At 43.1% G+C, this 20,651-nt stretch overlaps 1 protein-coding gene across 2 annotated transcripts in view; it reads left to right on the top strand.

Annotated features, from left to right (window-relative positions):
* Nucleotides 1-20,651, top strand: part of LOC145393490 (lysosomal dipeptide transporter MFSD1-like) — a 306,345-nt gene that overhangs the window by 209,558 nt on the left and 76,136 nt on the right. For both annotated transcript variants that reach the window (XM_080267611.1, XM_080267610.1), the window contains exon 8: nucleotides 14,799-14,896. In XM_080267611.1, the coding sequence (XP_080123737.1) occupies nucleotides 14,799-14,896 (98 nt within the window). The remainder of the gene's footprint in view (nucleotides 1-14,798; nucleotides 14,897-20,651) is intronic.

Here is a 20,651-nt window from a genome sequence, read left to right as displayed (position 1 = left end):
GCTCTCAGGGCCAGACTCCAACCAAAACAAGCAAAGATAGTATTTTTGATGCGAACCAAAATGCAAGACGTGAAGGAAAATTATAAGAAAAGTATGAGCCTAATCTAATATCGTATGTGACATGTCAAGAAGAGAATGAAAATCATCATCATCTATTCATACAGTACAGTAATCCCGCATATTTCGCGGTAGTTATGTTCTTGTAACCCCCGCGAAAAGTCAATTCCGCGAATACTCTATTAACAATTGAATCTTACACTTGTGTCCACCATGCTGCCCATCACACAGTCCATGTCCATACTGATTGCGAGACAATTCGCCGTCAGACAATTCCCCGTCAAAACATAGACGATTCCCCTTCAGAACAATTCGCACCCTGGACGATTCCCCGCCATTCTATAAATATACTAATCAATACTTTTATCAATATACTTATTAATTAATCAATAGTTTAATAACTATATTTCAAGGGGATCCAGCAAAGTTTATGTTCAGTAGCGTAGGTTCTGGATATTATTTATTAGTTGCTCCTTTAGTCAATAATTAACTTGTTTCTTCCTTGCTGTAGTTGCCTTTGAATTATATTCTAGCATCACCCATAGCTATCTTCATTAATGAAGGCGAATTGTTTTGTGTTTGTTGTGACTGCGAATTGTCCCGAAACCTCCATACTCATCCCAAAATACCTTCTTACAAGATTGAAAGCACATACTCCATTATAAAGGAAAAACGTAAACACCGTACTGTAATACACAGTTATCTACACATTTATTCACAAAACAGTACAAAATAAAAAGATGCATCAACTGGTGATAGCACACACTCGCACGGTCGTTTCTTAGCTTGTCCAATAACACAATTTTCTCTGCTAAGGTCATAACTTTTCTTGATCGTTTTGTCACTTTAGAGTTCTTTCTAATTGTATTATTAGCCTTTGGTGAGGCTGGCTTACGTCCTGGGGCCATGTGGAAAGCAAGTGGGAGGCAAGAGACTCATATCATAGTGCGGTTACAAGAACAACATACACGTGAGGCAGTCAGGCGTGGACTGAGGATTATGCGGGGCAGAGAGCAGTGTTGCCATACCCAAACAACGAAATTATGCTAGGGCAATGAAAAAATTATGCTAGATTGAGCAAATTTGTTCCAAGTATAAAATGAATTATGCTAACTTGAAGCTAAATGATAAAATTCTGTACATATTCGTGCTACATATTAATTATGTATTGTTTACTATGAAAATATTAAAATGAACCTACATACAGTAAGAGGATAAATATCGGTTTTCTGCCCATACTGCTTTTTCCCACGAAACTTACGTTTTTCTGATGGATTTTGATGTGATTCATTCGTTTTTGAGCATCATTTCCGTCGGAAATAACCAGATTTTGAGATTGACCCCCCCCATCCCCCTGCAATAATGAGGGAGTTTTGGGGAATCGGCGGTTATAGAGAGGGGGGGAAACAGAAAATGGTCATTTCCGACTGAAATGAAGCTGAAACTCGAATGAATCATACCAAAATCCATCGGAAAAACCTAGGTTTCATGGGTAAAATACAAAGCTCAAACTTATCCTAACCTAACCTAACCGAACCAAACCGAACCTAACCTAACCTAAAACCTAACCAAACCGAACCTAACCTAACCTAATCCAACCTAACCTAACCTAACCTAATCCAACCCAACCAAGCCCAAACTGAAAGTAACCAACTATTCAAACATCATCTTACCTTATCTATCTATCTCTCTCTCCCTCTCTCATTTGTAGCTTTTATAAAATTATTCCAAAAATATTCCATTCCATTCTAAATTATGCTAGAATGATGCTAAAACTTCTAATATGCTAAAAAATATCCCAGACTCGAAAATTTGATCAAAATTATGCTAAAAGAATAAAATTATGCTACATATGGTAACACTAGCAGAGGGGCCGTGGGAAAGGGACAGAGGGTGGCGTGAGTTTACCGCGCTACAATTGGAAGCTGCGGGAATTTCAAATTTTTTGTTTTCTCTATATTCAAGGATATTTTAGTTGAACTTATTAATGCTAAGAAAATCCGCGAGAGGGCAAAACCGTAGACAAAAAATCCGCAAAAAATGCGGGATTACTGTATATGAAGCATATGATGATATGGTTCCGAGACAATTCACTGTCAAGTCAATTCGACCATCTGATAATTCCCCGTCAAAACATGGACGCTTTCCGGTCAGGACAATTCGCACCCTGGACGATTCCCTGTCATTCTATAAATATACTGATTATTAATTAATCAGTACTTTAACCCCTTAACCGTGGGGCGTCACTTTTGTGACGCTTGGGAGGAAGGGATCATACCGCGGGGCATCACTTTTGTGATTCTGTGTTATTTTGAATTTGCTCGGGTTTTCAAGTGGTGGCTTATATCATCTATCAGTACTGCCAATGTCCAGCACTAGTCAGCACTCCTAATCTTATCTGTACTCCCATCCATTGTTGACAATTTAGCCATTTCTCCCCGTTCTTTACTCCCCTCCCTACCTCCCCTCCATTACCCTCTCCTCTCGCCTGCCTGGCCGTGCTACGCTAAGTAAATCTTCCTTGGAATTTTCCACTGATTTCATCCATTGAAATAAGCCCTATGCCCTATTCTTACACCAAATAAGGAAGACCCCAGGGCCTGACGGGATCTCTACTTGGATACTAAAGGAATGCAGAGAACAATTGGCAGATAAGATTCACTGTATAATTGTGTGTTCTCTGGAAGAAGGCAAATGCTACGGGAATGGAAGAGTGCCTGTGTGGTACTAATTTACAAAGGAGGGAGTAAGAAAACCCCTGAATTGTAAACCAGTGTCCCTTACCAGCATGGTCACAAAATTGTGCGGGAGAATCTTGAAAGAAATGTTCTTTAAAAATCTGGAGGAAATGGGCATTTTGGCTGAAAGTCACTTTGGATTTGGAAGTGGAAGGCCGTGTGTCTCTGATTTGTTGAGCTCCTACTCAAGGGCGATGGATGTGCTACAAGAGAGAGATAGTTAGGTGGATTGTGTTTACTTAGATCTGGAGAAAGCCTTTGGCAAGGTACCCCATAAGCAAGTAAGTAATGTGAAAATTGGAGCACAGTGGAGGACTGAAGAGGAATGTCATGGAGTAGATGAAAGACTTCACGAGAGACAGACAGATGAGTATAGTAATAAAGGACAGGATGTCAGGGTGGAGGAGAGTAACAAGAAGAATCCTACAGGGCTCGGTGCTGGCATCTGTAATGTTCCTGATTTTTGTAAACAGTATGGTAGATGGAATGAACAGTTATGCAAGTCTGTTTGCAGATGAGGCAAAGATCATAAGAAGAGTATAAGTTGAAGAGGACTGTAAAATGCTGCAGGAAGATCTGGACAGAATTTATGATTGGAAATGGGAATGGAAAGTGAAATTCAATGCAAAAAAAATGCAAAATATTGGAAATGGTAAAAGTATTAACAGGCCATCACTGAATTACTCAATGGGAAAGGAACCAGTCACAAAAGCGAGAAAAGAGAAGGACCTGGGAGTTTTGGTCCAGGATAAGTTGTCACCCGGAAAACACATCAACAAAATTGTCAGAGAGACATACAAGCACTTGACAGACATAAGAGTGACATTTCAATACATGGATGAGGAGATGGTGAAAAAATTGATAGTGGCCATGATTTGCCAAGGTTAGAATATGCGGCAATGATGTGGTCCCCACATAAAAAGAAAGATATAAGCAAGATCGATTGAATACAAAGAGCAGCAGCCAGGTGGTCCCCAGCCTGGCAGATCTGTCATACAAGGAAAGACTAGAAAAGCTGGGTCTGCCTTCCTTAGAAGAAAGAAGAGAGAGGGGCGACGTGATTGCGGTGTTCAGGACCACGATGGGAGAAGACAAAATTGAGAGAAGATCTGTTTGTCAAGTCTACAACGCTGACGAAACTGGTTTATTCTATTGCTCTTTGCCTACGAACACTCTAGCCGAGGAGACGGAGAAGCGTGTACCTGGCCTCAAGCTCTCCAAGCAAAGGATATCAAGAAATACAGTTTTCCATATAGATGCATTGATGTGTGGAGTAGCCTGGACAAAGAGATATCAAGAAATACAGTTTTCCATATAGATGCATTGATGTGTGGAGTAGCCTGGACAAAGAGATTGCCCAGTCCAAAAACTTCCGAGTTTAAAACAAAGTTTGACTGGTTGTGACATGGAGACGGGACCCCACGAATATAGCTCATTATGTGTACAGTAATCCCCGTACTATCCAGACGCCCACTTTCTGGACATCCCCACTTACCGGACATTATCGTCCCGGGATCCAATATTCCCAAAATGGTCCGAAAACCACAAAAAATTCGAAAAAATCCAACTTTTTCCTGCCTGTAATTTGAACTTGGCACGCGCCGCGCGGGAGAGCTTTGTTTTGGTGCGTCATTCCTCCGACGTCCGCTAGAGTGCCCCTGCATCCTCCCCACTTACCGCCCGTCTTTTGTCACGAGTGCACACTCATTGTCATGGCTGCCCACGTGCTCGCTTTTGTGGTGGTGCCTTACCTGCTGCAGGCTCTCCTGCTCTCGTGCCTCTCCTTCGTGTGTGTGATGATGGCCCCACCACCTGAGAAGAGGAAGAGAGTGGCGTTGACTCTGGAGAAGAAGAGGGAGATATTGGAGAAAGTGGATGCGGGATGGTCTTCGTCACGCATCCTTCGTGAGTTCAACCTGGCACGATCTACTTTGTTTGATATTAAGAGATCCCGAGACAGACTCATGCAGTACACGGCTGACTTTTCGTCGAAAAGCAAACGCAACGTGGAGAGGAAGATGATATTTACTCCCAAGTATTCTGAAGTCAACCACTCCACGTTGATTTGGTATCGACAGCAACGTGCTGCTGGTGTGATGGTGCGTGGGACGGAGCTGAAGGCTGCCGCTGAGAAGTTCGCAAGGCTTCACGACGCCCTAGACTTCAAGGCATCCAAGGGTTGGCCCTTCGTGTTCAAGTTACGACATGGCCTTACCAACCATAAGTCTCATGGTGAAGCTTTGGACGCTAACGAGGATGGAGTAGAGGAGTTTCGGCACAAGGTGAAGGGCTTGATCGACAGGGAGGGCCTCACTCTCGGTCAAGTCTACAACGCTGACGAAACTGGTTTATTCTATTGCTCTTTGCCTACGAACACTCTAGCCGAGGAGACGGAGAAGCGTGTACCTGGCCTCAAGCTCTCCAAGCAAAGGATATCTGCTTTGTGTTGTGCTAATGCTAACGGCATGCACCGGCTTAAGCCTGTTATTGTTGGCCGTGCAAAGCAGCCTCGGTGTCTTCGTGGGGTGATGGATGTCCTTCCTGTCGTTTGGTACCATTCCTTGAAGGCATGGTTCACAGGCCACATCTTCAAAGACTGGTTCCACTGCCATTTCATCAAGGAGGTCATACATTACCAGACAGAGAAACTGGGAATCTCATGTGACCAGGTAAAGGCCCTCCTCCTCCTCGACAATGCACCTGCCCACCCGTGCGACAAGGACTTGGTGGCTGAGAATGGCTGCATTAGGTGCATGTTTCCACCACCTAATATGACTGCTCTCATCCAACCAATGGACCAAGGAGTGATCGTGGCAACGAAGAAGCTATACCGACGGAAGTTCCTGGACGAGGTGATGGTTGTTCTCGAAGACAAGGACGAGTACAGGGAGGGACGGGACATGCGAGGCCAGCGGACTTTGGAAAACCTTCGCCGCTACAACATCGTCTGCCATTTACAACTGGGCCAGTACGTGGAAGGAAGTCCCTGTCAAGACTCTAGAAAATGGTTGGTCTCGTCTGCTTCTCGGAACGGATGTGGAGCACGATTTCCTAGGTTTTGACGTGGATGACTTCCATGCACGTTTACGTGCGCATGGGGACGATGTTGATGTGGACGAAGTGCGTGAGTGGTTGGATGACGACGAGGGCGATCCTGGGTATCAGACCCTGTCTGATATCAAGATCGCGTCTTCAGTTGCAGGTGTCAGTATCCAGCTTGAAGATTCCTATGAGGACATCTACGATGATGCAGACTCCTCTCAGCATGACACTACTCCAGCCATCCCCAAACTGAGCGCACTCCAGGAACATCTAGAGTTCGTTCTGGACTACCTGGAACACCCAGCTGCGACAGGGAGATGGGGCCCTTGGGACTTGTGGAGGAAGTGCATGCTTTCAGGCAGCACATCATTAATCGTCAGAATCGTCGTTCCTTGCATCAATCAACGATTGACAGCTTTTTCAGGACCATGACCCCTGCTGTGCCCAGCCCTGGCTCCACTCCGTAGCCTCCCCAAGACAGGCCCTCATGCTCCGAGCCACAGCCTAGCACATCAGCCACGGTGGAGTCACCGCTCGACATGAGTTTGTGCCTATCTTCAGAGTCGTCTGCAGTGGGTACGCCATCACCATGACCCAGCGACGCACCCCTAGGTCACCTGCATGTGCTACTCTCAGACTCTGACAGTGATTAGACGCCAAGAACTTCTCCACTAGACCACACGAGAATGTACAGTGTTGTGCAGTAAAAAAAACAGTGCATAGTGTTAAGGAATTTGGGTTGTGCGTGTAAAGACAAAGATTTAATGGACTGTAAATGTAACGTAAATTAACTTGAGCGTGTTTTGTTTAGAAAATGGTTTCAAGAGTGGAAAGACTTAAAGTGCAGAGTGCAACACTTATTTCACTAAGGTACAATGGAGCGCAAGTAAGACAAGAGTGTGTAGTGTTAAGAGAATGGAATTCTGAGTGCAAATGACTAAGTTCTGTGCAAGACTTCATGAACAGTGTACTGCAAGTGCTTCAGGAAATCCTTCTTACTGTCAGAGTCTGAGAGGAGGCGGTTATTCATCGAGATGGCCAGGGACTTGCTGTAAGAACCCAGAATGTTTCATATTGTACCGCACTGTATTTTCCATACTGTACTTACCTCTAACACATCATTTCACTATTTTATGTCCCTTATTGGTGTGAATAAGGTATTAGGTGCTATGCATGTCCAGAGGGAGTTTTATAGGTGTTTTTCTGAGTTAGGGTCCATAAGTACAAGTCCAGGAGGCTGGTGCCCACTATCCGGACAGGACCACTTTCCGAACATGCTTTTGGCTTTGTTACGTCGGATAGTGGGGGGATTACTGTATATAAATACATCACTTGCCGCCACTCACTATGTCATTTTTCATCTTTCAACTAAGTTTTGTGTTACTCTGTGCTGTTGAACTAGTTTTTCACTTACCCCTAGGAAGATAAGTTGTCATTTGAAGATACTGTACCCTCTTCCCCAACACCCAAACATTACTTTGTCCCGTCTTGGTAAGCGATCACGAATTTTTTACCACTTTATACATTGTACACTTTAGTTAACCCTGTTTTGTTGATGTTTCAAAGGTTGTATACTTAAAAAAATTTTCAAGAGGGCTTGAGAGGGGACTCTAGGAATACTTTTGGATATCATCCTACAAGTTAGCCATATAACAATGGTTTCAGTGCTGTAATTTCCACATCTTTATTTGCATGGTGAAATTCTCAAATACATTTTCTGTGCAAATCAAGGGTCTTTTGTACTGAATGTTTGAGGGGAGGATATGTGTAAGAGGTGTGAGAATTTGTGGTTAATTGAAAGTTGCAGCATCAGACTAGCTCAGACTTCTTAGGAGGAAACCAGGATCCTCCTAACTTACTGCTAAGTGGTCCAAGCCACTGACATTGCCAGTATGGTATCAGATATATTGAGGTAAGTTTAAATATCTTGAATTACAGTATTTTAATCTGAATTTTATTCCTTTGTATGTTTCCTTCAGTGTATTTCACTGCATTTGCTTGACCTTTATGAATTAATCGATTATTTAATTTTGTATGTTTGGGATGTGTATGGATATCCAGTATGAGGGTGTAGGACTCAGAAACATATGCAGGGTTGAAATTTTTCCATGATTGAATAAAATGTGCGTTGGAACTTACTGTAAGTCATAACTTTTCATTATTCAGACTGGCTAGAATCTCTTTTAGTTTGACTTAGTGAGCATTTACTGTATTTATGTAGGAAGTCTGTATTAAACTGAGATAGGTTACCGTTGATCTTCCTTAACCCTGGTCGTACCTGGCCCAGCACACTTATTGACAGCAGGTAAGTAACTGCCCCTATGGGGTCATCCCATATGTTCCCTATACTGTTAATCTGTCTGCATCTCAATGTGGCATGTGTTGTGGAGTGCTGTATAAAGTGGGTTATATTGCGTAGGTCCATTCTGCAAGTGGAGCACGCATCCTCTGTAATTCCAGCCAGTGAGGTAAGTGAGGAGGGCTAGGTGGTATCCCTGAACAAAATCTAGCTAGGTGAACTCAATCAGCATTATTAAATTTAAAGATACCAATGATGGGTGGATGTCAGGAGGGGGGGGGGGGCTTGTAGTATACAGTAGTATTCTAATTGAGGTGGTGTATTGTTCTACATGTGAAGTGAGTACTGTATATATTTTGTTCATTACTAGTGTTCGAATGTCCGGAGGTGGGATGTTGTTTATATGGTAATTGTTTTGTGTGGTTCTGTCATATAATAACAGGAGTGATGTGTGTTAGCATAGCTGCTGCACAAAATTATATGCCTCTAATCTCAAAACGTTCTCAAACAAAGATGACTATAGTTTTAAGGTGGGAGGTGTGGGATTGGTGGTTGGTGCCACACCAGGGAGGATGCCTAAGGCATTGTTCTGTAAGTTTTGCAAAGTGTTGTAGTCGATAGTAGACAGGATGGGAGCCCATGCTACTGAGCCATTGGACATTAGTGATCCAATATATTGTTTGTAAAGTAGGGAGAGTATTTTGCTTTTTACCCAGATTCTCTCCCATTATTGCCCTGAGTTCTTTGAGTCTGGGGATACACTGCTTCTTGATGTTTTGATCGGTTCTTGAAGGTGAGTTCAGTGTCATATGCCACTCCTAAAATCTTAGTAGATTAGGTATGTGGCAGTGGTACATTGTTAACTGTGATCATGTGAGTGTACCTTGGTCATGATTGCTGGTGATGAGTGCACTGGTGGATTTGGCAGGAGCGATTGTCAGCCTGTTTTCCTCGATCCATCCCTGAAGTATGTTGAGGTAGGCTGTGTCTGCAAGATGTGTTGTTGCCATGGCAATGTCATCTGCATGTGAGTCAATGTTTGTGGGCAGTTAGTGTGTAGGAATGTCATGTTTGTGTAGGTAAAAAAAGTGTGAGTGAAAGAACAGAGCCCTGTGGAGCTCCATTAGGGAAGTTTCATGTTCGTGATGACTTGCTCTTGAGTGCAACATGCTTATCTACAAGACAGGTGTTGGGTAATTGGCAAGCCAACACTTGGTTCTGTTCTGTATGTTTGTGTTGTAGATTTTGATGATTAGTTTACATCAGGGGATGGCATCAAAGGCTTTACTTATGTCCGTTGTTGTAAGAAGCCTATGTTTTGCTGGTCTTGCAGAGCTTATGCCATCAGATGCATGGTACGTAAAGCTGGTTAGTAGGAGATTGTAGAGTGCTGTGCTCTGAAGTCTTGTTGTGAAGGATCAGTAGGGACTAGAGGTATGATTTTGTTAATCCCTAAAGTCTGCAATTTGCTCACCCCCCTCCCCCCGAACTGCAAAAAAGGGGTGTTTTTTCAGATTTTGTAATTGTCAGAATTTATGGCATATATTTCAAGGACAATAATTTACACACATGAAGATGTAAGTCTTGTCCAGATTGACAGAGTAGTTCTTGCACAGCAGCGCAGCAAAGGAAATAATAGTTACCCTTCCCAGCCTGGCGAGAGGCAGTACGTCACAGAAAATGGCCTCATTACGGTGACTCACCTATCAAAACTCACAATATTCAAGGTGAATAATGTTCCTAGACACGATTGAACTTTGCCTAGCCAAACCGGAACAAAAAATATCATATCCTGAAAAAAAACATTCCTGGAAAAAAATTTCCCTCCAAAAAATAGAAATGATACATTCATCGATGAACTCAGTACTACAAACATAATAATGTATTAAAATATTATGATATATCTTAACATAAGGTATAACATGGCTTTATATGTGCAAAATTGTTTCACTTACCATAGAAAAACAAATAATTACAATGCTAAAGGTGTAAAAAGCAGTGGCATAGAGATGCTGCTCACAAAAAATTCGGTAATTCATGGTAAATTTCCAATAATGTACATTACATTGGGCTAATAACATACACACATTTTACCATACATACACTAGGTATTGCTACAATAAAAGCAAAGTCTTATTTTAGGTTTATAAAATGCAATAAATTTGGGAAATGAATCCTCATTTGATGCGTCACGCGAGGGTGTAGGGAAGTAATACAGTGGAGGAAAGGAGGAAGGTGGAGGGAGGTTGGGGAATTTCCAAAGGGAGGAAGTGTAGAGCATGGAAATATCACCTTTATCTCCACATTCAAGTAGGAAGGAGAAGTGGTGAGGCATATGTCCCTCCGCAGCGAAGCCTGGGGGATAAGGTGAGTGGAGGGGGGAGCAGAAGGGGAGTCACTGCTATAGCCAAATTTCACCTCTATGGTCTAGTGGCAGTAGGAAGGATAGAAAGAGTGGGATATGTCACATAAGGCATCGATTGAGGGGGAAGGCAGAGGGAGAGACAGGTCAGGGGGGGGATCAACCCCCACTATGTTGGTGGGCTGGAGCCCTCCTCCCTCCCTCACAGCTCGTAGCTGGGATGGTCTTGGAGTAGGTTACATCAAGAAATTTATCTGTCTATTGCCAGACGCATCAATCGTGTTTGGGGTGGCCACAAACAAATCGCCTCCACGTTGCCCTGTCCCCCGCCATTTCACTGCCCTGCTCCCAACTCACACCCCCCTCCCTCATATACCTCTCCACCCCATCCCTCCATCTCATCCTCGGCCTCCCCCTCCCTCTTCCCCCCTCCACCTCATTCACATACACTCTCATCGTCAGTCTTTCACCCTCCATCCTCTCCACATGGCCAAACCACCTCAGTGTTTTTCTCATAACACTTCCTATCACATCCACACCACAATGCTCCTTTATATCCTCATTCGTCAGCCTGTCTCTCCATGTGACTCCACAGGCTCCTCTTAAATAACTCATTTCCACTGCTCTCACTCTTGACTTGTGTCCTTCCAACAGCGTCCAAGCTTCACTTCCATACGTTAGAGTTGGTATCACAATACTGTCATGTAGTAACTTTTTGACTTCCATGCTCACTTCCCTGTTTCTTATCACTGCTTTCAAGGAACCAGCAACCTTTCTTCCCTGCTGTACCCTTTCAAGCACTTCACCCTCCAGACCTCCATCCTTACTCATCACACTACCCAAGTACTTAAACATACTCACATTTTCCAGTTCCTCACCATCCAACCTCGCTGTACATTCACTGAGTTCACCTCTCTCAAAGACCATCACTTTACTCTTCCCTACATTCACCTTTAGATTCCATTTCTTACACACTCTCCCAGACTCATCCACCAAGCCTTGCAGCTTCCCTTCATCTTCACTCAACAGCACAGTATCATCTGCAAACAACAGTACAGGGAGTTTCCAAACACTATCCTCTCTCACCAGGGCCACTCCAACATCCACTACCCTACCTTGTAACTCTTTTATTACCCCATCCATGTACAGATTGAACAACCATGGAGACATGACATCCTTGTTTCAACCCAACTTTCAAAGAGAAAATTTCACTTAGTTCACCATCCACACGCACTGCAGCCTTCGCACCATCGTACATACTCTTCACAGGATTCAACAACTTCCCATCTACTCCATATATTCTTAACACTTTCCACAATCCTTGTCTATCCACCCTGTCATATGCTTTCTCCAAATCCATGAAAGCTGCATACAACTTCTTTCCCTTCTCTAGAAACTTTTCCACTAAAGATCTAAGAATGAATATCTGATCTACACAACCTCGTCCCTTCCTAAAGCCTCCCTGTTCTTCTCCAACTATTTCCTCTGTTCTTTCTCTGACTCTGTCAATAAGTATCCTACCATACACTTTTCCTATTATACTAAGAAGACAAATGCCCCTATGATTACCACACGCTTCTTTTTCCCCTTTTCCTTTGTACAAGGGAATAATTATACCTGACTTCCAATCCTCCGGGACTCTACCTTCCTCCCAGGCCAGTCTACACATCTTCCACATCCATTCTACTATTATCTCTCCCCCATGCTTCAGCATTTCACCACACACTCCATCAATTCCTGGGGCTTTCCCCAATTTAACTTTCTTCATTGCTTCCACAACTTCTGTCCTACTGATTTCTTCCTTTCTTCTCACCTCCCTCCTCCTCCCAGCCATTCCCCAGCCACTTGTACTCACATTACTTCCATCCTCTATGTTCAACAAGTCCTTAAAGTGTTCACTCCATCTGCTCACTTTTTCTCCCTTCTCCACTAGTAATCTACCATTTTTATCTTTCACTCCTCTGCTAACCTCACTTCCACCCTGTCTTACTCTCTTCACCTCATTCCAGAACATTTTCTTAGTCCCTCCACTTTACACTCAAATTCCTTCCAAATTCCTCATCCACTCTCTTCTTACTCTCTCTTACTAATCTTTTCACCTCTCTCTTTCTTTCTACATATAAGTCTCTCTTCCGCCTCTCAACTTCTTCCACGCCCCTATTTCTCATCCATTCATTGTATGCTTTCTTCTTTTGTACCACAGCCTGTCTCACCTCTTCAGTCCACCACGCTGGTCCTTGCACCCCCCTCCGTCTTCTCTTCCTCCCACACACCACATCACATGCTGCACATATTTCTTCTGTAAATATCCTGCACACACCTTCCACGTCCCCCATCAGCTCCAATTCATATTTGCCCAATCGTTCCTCCACTTCTCTCTTATACTCTGTCTTTTTCTCATCCTCTTGTAACCTTTCCACTCTCCTTGCAAGTACTCCTTCCTCTCATGTTTCCCTTCTTCTATTTCTCCATCTTACTTGGATCCTAATTTTGGCCACCACCAAGTTGTGGTCAGAAAGTCCACTCCTCCAACCTCTATAAGCCCTTGCATCCATTACACGTCTTCGCATCCTTTCATCCACACACACATAATCAATCACTGCCTTCCTTTCATTCAGTTCACCACCCACCCTTCTCATCACTCGCCATGTATACCTGTGGATCATTTTATGCCTGAAGAGGGTATTGGCTATCACCAACCCCCTCCCAGCACAAATGTCCACTAACACACTGCCATTCTCATCTGTCTCAGCAGGCACACCCCACTCACCAACTGTTCCATCGACCTTCACATTCCCTACTTTTACATTCATATCACCGATCAAAAACACTCTCTCATTCCTTCCAAACTTTTCCATGTACACTTCCACATTTGTCCAGAACTCTTCTCTCACTCTGCTAGCACGATCTTGCGTTGGCGCATACTCACACAGTCACCCACATTTGTATTCCAACTTTCAACCTTACCCACACAATCCTTGACCCAAGTGATCCATACTGTCTTATGCTCTACTTCCGTCTTTTACTCACAACTATACATACTCCTTCCTTTGCCCTCTCATTCTCACCTACTCCTGCACATATACCCCATCCATACTCCCATTCTCTCACACTTTTTCCTCTCCATTTTGTTTCAGTTATTCCACATACATCCACTTTCGCACCCTCAAGCACCTGGACAATCTCTCTCTCTTTCACCTCATCATTCGCTCCTCTTATATTCCATGTTGCCATTACCAAGTCCTTTGTCCGGTCCTGGGTCGTCATCGTTTGGTCAGTCCTTGTCCGAGGCTTCTTGTTTGTCTTTTTAGTTAGTTGTTTTCCGGAGAGGGGCACTAACCCTCCGCCAACCCTTTTAGTCGCTTTTTACGAAAGCAGGGATACTGGGGGAGTATTCTTGAAAAACCCCCCTACCCCCAGGGGGTAAGAAGCGGGAAAATTTGAATGCAGTTTTTTATTGCAATTGTTCTGTTGGCAGGGTGTCAAAGTAATGCAAATCCTCACTGGGCCGTTTAGGACCTTAGGGGTTAAGAATCAAGCACTAAGTGCTGGAGGGGACCTTACCCGTTGTGGCATTCTGCACCCCAGTGAAAAGAAGCAACTGTAACTTTGACTTAGAAGCAGAACCTCCCTGACCTAACCTGTGTCCTCCAAGGACCTCAGTCAGCCTGGCAGGATGCCATCTCCTGCATAGGGGCAACTGCTCTCTCTCTCTCTCTCTCTCTCTCTCTCTTGAGGGGAGGAGGAGCCAAGGGCCTTCTCTGCGGTGAGATGCAGGTAAATTATGAGATGTGGCATCTGAATACAGTTCATAGCATCACCATATCTAGACTCCTCATCGTTGCCTTTGGTTGAGGTAAAGGGTGGAAATAAGGAACAGGGTTTTATTTGACCAGGGCAACACTGATGAGGAGCCTACACATTGTGAGGCTTTCTACCATGAGGGGAGTGAAGCAGCTGTGGCATCCATCCAGGAGCCAAAGCTTTTCATATATCTCTGCACCTCATGGTGGGGAAAGACACTTATGAGGCACTGTCTACCACAAGAGGGTGCCAGTTCCCTGTGTGGTGTATGTACTGTACTTACTACCCCATGGAAGCAGTTGTATACTTGTGATCGACAGTTTTGTTGGCCAAACAGACCGGGGTTAAACAACATTAACAACTTGGCCAGGGAGTCCAAAGCAATGTATCATTTACAAGAGAATCCAGAGCCATATTGCTGCAAATATCAAATTTTGAGTGTGACAGAAGGAAAACTTAAATAAAAATACGTTGGTGAAAGTAAACTTCTTTTCAGAGTATCTTGGGTGTGTCCTACTCCCTGCTGGCCAGTGCTCTCTGGCCCATGGTTTCCCTCATCATCCCAGAACACCAGCTGGGCAGTGCTTATGGCATGTGAGTTGTATATTGCCTCCTTATGTTTATTTTTTATTTCTCTAATGCCAGGGACAGCTCTAGTACTCTGATCTAGCCAACACAAGATGATTTTATTAGACTGAGAGTGAATCATAGGAGCCTCAGTGTTCACAGAATGCTGTCACCATAACCCTGTCATGATTGGGAAACTCTAATATTCTGTTTCAGCTAATGCCACATACTGTAATTTTTATCAGTTGAGAGTGACTCAGCAAAGCCTGAGTATTCATTGTATGTCACCAGAGGGTATTTGTGATCTCCCTGTTGCAGCTTTTGAACTTTGGTTATGTAGGGTATGGAGAGCATTAGCAACTTAATCCATGGAGTGAGTTACAGCTCAGGCCGCATCAAATAAATCTACACTCCAGATTTATGCATTTCATTGGTTAAGGACTGAGAATTCCATTTACTTGAAGAGAAATGCATCAGGAAAAGGAATACTGTACTTGATGTGGTATGAGTTTTTGAAACACCTATGTGATTGAGCAAAGTGTATGGTTTAATAGGCGTGATGTAGTCAAGGTTAGATGTGGATATGTGTCAAAATGGTAAGTAAAGGAGAAGGCTTCGCAGTGAGTGATGAATGAAGATCAGGAAGGAACTACAGTACTCTCTCCAAACACATTTGTAATGATATGAGTAGTGATGATAGTGTTCACCGAAACAAATAAGGTACTGAGTGGGTAGGGTTTTTGATAATTCGGCAATTTTGATTTTTCGGCACTTGCCTGGTCCCTTAGATGTCGAAAAATCGGACTTCTACTGTATTTAGATTTGGAGAAGACCTTCGACAAGGTGCCCCATAAGAGACTAATGTGGAAACTAGAGAATATAGGAGGACCGCAGGGGAACTTCCTGGAATGGATGAGAGTCTTTTTGAGAGAGAGACAAATGAGGACAGTAATAAAGAATTGGATGTCTGGATGGAGGGAAGTAGAAGGTGGAGTCCGACAGGGGTCAGTGTTGACACCAGTAATGTTCCTGATTTATGTAAATGATATGTTAGATTTGGAGAAAGCATATGACGAGGTGGATAGACAAGGATTGTGGAAAGTGTTAAGAATATATGGAGTAGATGGGAAGTTGTTGAATGCTGTGAAGAGTATGTACGATGGTGCGAAGGCTGCAGTGCGTGTGGATGATGAACTAAGTGAATTTTTCTCTTTGAAAGTTGGGTTGAAACAAGGATGTGTCATGTCTCCATGGTTGTTCAGTCTGTACATGGATGGGGTAATAAAGGAGGTACAAGGTAGGGTAGTGGATGTTGGAGTGACCCTGGTGAGAGAGGATAGTGTTTGGAAACTCCCTGTACTGTTGTTTGCAGATGATACTGTGTTGTTGAGTGAAAACGAAGGGGAGCTGCAAGGCTTGGTGGATGAGTTTGGGAGAGTGTGTAAGAAATGGAATCTAAAGGTGAATGTAGGGAAGAGTAAAGTGATGGTCTTTGAGAGAGGTGAAGTCAGTGAATGTACAGCGAGGTTGGATGGTGAAGAATTGGAAAATGTGAGTACGTTTAAGTACTTGGGTAGTGTGATGAGTAAGGATGGAGGATTGGAGGGTGAAGTGCTTGAAAGGGTACAGCAGGGAAGAAAGGTTGCTGGTTCTTTGAAAGCAGTGATAAGAAACAGGGAAGTGAGCATGGAAGTGAAAAAGTTACTACATGACAGTATTGTGATACCAACTCTAATGTATGGAAGTGAAGCTTGGACGTTGTTGGAAGGACACAAGTCAAGAGTAAGAGCAGTGGAAATGAGTTATTTAAGAGGAGCCTGTGGAGTCACATGGAGAGACAGGCTGACGAATGAGGATATAAAGGAGCGTTGTGGTGTGGATGTGGATGTGATAGGAAGCATTATGAGGAACACACTGAGGTGATTTGGCCATGTGGAGAGGATGGAGGGTGAAAGACTGACGAAGAGAGTGTATGTGAGGCGGAGGGGGGAAGAGGGAGGGGGAGGCCGAGGATGAGATGGAGGGATGAGGTGGAAAGGTATATGAGAGAGGGGGGTGTGAGTTGGGAGCAGGGGAGTGAAATGACGGGGGACAGGGCGACTTGGAGGCGATTTGTTTGTGGCCACCCCAAACGGGATTGAGGCGTCTGGCAGTAGATAGATAGATAGATATGGTAGATGGAGTGAATAGTTATGCAAGTCTGTTTGCTGATGATGCAAAGATCTTGAGGAAGGTAGAGGTTGAGGAGGATTGTAAAATGCTGCAGGAGGATCTGGATAGGATACACGATTGGAGCCGGGTATGGGAAATGAAATTTAATGCAAAGAAATGTAAAATATTGGAAATGGGTAAAAGTACCAAGAGGCCATCATTGAATTATTTGATGAGTAACGAACCAATCACAAAAGCGAGTGAAGAGAAAGATTTGGGAGTGCTGGTCCAGGACAGTTTGTCACCTGAAAAACACATTAACAAGGCAGTTAGAGAGACGTATAAACTCCTGACTAATATAAGGGTAGCTTTTCATTATATGGATGAGGAGATAATTGATAGTGGCCATGATTTGCCCCAGGTTAGAATATGCAGCAGTAGTGTGGTCCCCACACAAAAAGAAAGATATAAACAAGATTGAGAGAATACAAAGAACAGCAACCAATATGGTCCCCAGTTTGGCAGATCTATTGTACAGAGAGAGAGGCAGGAAAAACTGGATATCCCTTCCTTAGAAGAAAGGAGAAAGAGAGGCGACATGATTGCAGTGTTCAGGACCATGGTGGGAGTTGATAAATTTGACAAAGAAGATCTGTTTTTATGGGATAAGAGAGCAACAAGAGGACACGGAATGAAACTGAAGAAACGAAGCTGCTTGAAGGATATCAAGAAATATAGTTTTCCTTATAGATGTATAGACCTGTGTAATGGCCTGGACAAAGAGATCGTCCAGTCTAAAAACTTAAACGAGTTTAAAGCTAAATTTGACTTACTGAGAAACAGAGACAGGACCCCACAAGTGTAGCTCATTTCCTGTATATCACAATTAGGTAAATACACACACACACACACACACACACACACACACACACACACGTCGCCGACAGAGACGGAGCTCTTCCTGGATCATGCAGAGATAATCGCTAAATCAACGGCAAAAAAGGAGACCAGCCTATTGTGATTGTGAAAATGAGTGCGTGAGTGGTGGTACTGTCGGTTAATAGTAAAAAAAACCCAGCATGTTTCGGTCAACGAGCTGAAGCTACAGTGGAAATTGAAAGATTCCATATGGTTGCACAATGGCGGAGGGCGACGGAGTTTTGTTTACAAACCACGAAAAGGAATTCGAGGGCTTCTCCAAAGTTGATGTGGGAAATGCAAGTACTATGTTGAACCAAACAAGAGTAGCTGGAGTAGAGAAAGCAGCGGAGAGGAATGTCCAGGAAATAAAAAAGGTATGGGTAGTAATTAGAGACACTGGAATGAATACAAGAGCAGGAGAGAGAGATCATAGCTTTACGAAGTAAACTGGAAAAGTTTGCAAACGCAGTGTAGAGCAAGAAAGAGAAGTCACAGAATTGAAAGTAAGTAATGAATCAGCATCAAATGAAATAAAACAGCTCAAGAGGGAGAATAAGAGGTTGGAAGAAGAAGAAGACAGGATGAAAAGCAAACTAGATACAGGACGAGCACATTAAAGAAATCAAGGAGCAACATAAGGGGTGGAAGAAAATTCAGGAAGAGGGAAATGTAAATTTGAAAGAGATTATAGAACAACAAAGCAAGGAAAAGGTGGAGAAAGAAGTGGTTAGGGTACTGAGAAGCAGAGAATCTTTAGTTAGGGATGTAGCAGATAAGAAAAAATGTGTAATAATTTCAGGAGTTAAAGAAAAACATATGACAATAAGATCAGAAAGAGAAAGCGAAGAACTGAGTAAGGTTAAAGAAATAATATCAGTAGTCATGGAGGAAAACAATGAAGTTCAAGAAGAGATTGAAGAGGTGTTTAGGTTAGGAAAGTACGAGGAAGGAGGGGCAAGGCCATTGAAGGTTAAGTTTAGGTATCAGGCAACAGTTAATGAAATTATCAGTAGAACATGGAAATTATCAGACAAGGAAGGGTTCAAAGATGTTTGGATAAGGAGAGATGCAGATGAGGAAGAATGAGCTAAAATAAAGGAGCTAGTAAAGGAAGCAAAGGTAAAAAAGAGAGTATAAAAAACATCAAAAATAATTTGAAGGTGGCATATACTAATGTTGATGGTTTATTATCGGCAAGGCTAGAAATCAACGATTTTTTGAGGGTACATGAACCTGATGTTATGTGCTTTGTAGAGACCAAATTAAGAGAAGATATTGATGTTCATATGGGAGATGGTAAATACAAACTGTGGAGAAGAGACAGAAAAGAAAAAACGGGAGGAGGGATGATGATAGCAGTGAAGAACAACATAAATGTAGATACCGTGGAAATGGGAGAAGGCAGGGCCGAAGTGATAAATATGAAATTAGAAACTGGAGAGAATAGGAAGAGAGATGTGGCAGTAGTTTGTTCCCCCTAAGACAAGAGCATGGAATGATGATGAATACCAGGAAATATTGTCAGACATGGCTAGTTATTTACAGAAAATGTGAGTGAGGTGGAGGGTGGAAGAGGGAGGGGGAGACCGAGGATGAGATGGAGGGATGGGGTGGAGAGGTATATGAGAGAGGGGGGTGTGAGTTGGGAGCAGGGTAGTGAAATGGCGGGGGACAGGGCGACTTGGAGGCGATTTGTTTGTGGCCACCCCAAACGGGATTGAGGCGTCTGGCAATAGATAGATAGATAGATAGATTGAGAAAAGCAACAATATAATTATAATGGGTGACTTCAATTGTAAAGAGGTGAACTGGGAGGAATGGGACTCAAGAGGCGGCGAGGAATCGTGGGGCACTAGATTATTAAATATAGCAATGAACAATGTGATGACACAATGAGTCAAAGAAGAGACATGGTTCCGAGGTGAGGACACACCAGCAAGACTAGACTTACTGTTTACCAAAGAACCCGATGTAATAGAATCCTTGGAGTATCTGTGTCCTATTGGAAAGAGTGATCATGTGGTCATTGAGTTCCAGATGATAACAGGGAACGTGGAGCCAAGAGACGAGCTTTATAGGCTGGGAAGATACAACTTTGGGAAAGCAAATTTCACAGGATTGAGAAAATTTTTCGAAAATGCAGATTGGAGAAAATTCAGAGAAACAAGAGAGATACAGAGGAAATGGGATATTTTTCTAGCCTTCTGTAATTCAGGAGTGGAAAAATTTGTGCCAAGAGTAAGGGAGAAAGAAAACAAAAAAGGAGTGGTTTAATAGAAGATGTATGATAGCAAAAAAAGGGAGAGACACGGCATGGAACAATTGGAGAAAGAGAGGCAACAACAGAACAAAGGAAGAATATAAAAGAACTAGAAACGATTACACAAGAATACGTAGAGAGGAAGAAAGGAATTTTGAAAAAGGTATAATAGACAAATGTAAGAATGAACCCAAACTGTTTTATAGATTTGTCAATGGCAAACTGAAACAGAAGGAAGGAATCACCAAACTGAAAGTAGGAGAGGTCTATAAAGATGGAGCAGTGCAAGCAGAAATAATGAACAAACGTTTCCAGTCAGTTTTCACTAGTGAAAGTGAGTTTGTGAAAGGGGAGGGAGTGACTAGAAATATAGTGATAAAAGATATAAAAGTGGGAGTACAGGAAGTGTATAATTTACTGGAAACTCAAGATGTAAGGAAAGCCCCAGGA

Source organism: Coenobita brevimanus, chromosome 24 (assembly GCF_032717465.1).
Source record: "Coenobita brevimanus isolate Jiangsu-jjx chromosome 24, ASM3271746v2, whole genome shotgun sequence".
Taxonomy (NCBI): Eukaryota; Metazoa; Arthropoda; class Malacostraca; order Decapoda; family Coenobitidae; genus Coenobita; species Coenobita brevimanus.
Note: the sequence above shows the minus strand (reverse complement) of the source record. Positions and strands in the feature narration are given on the sequence as shown.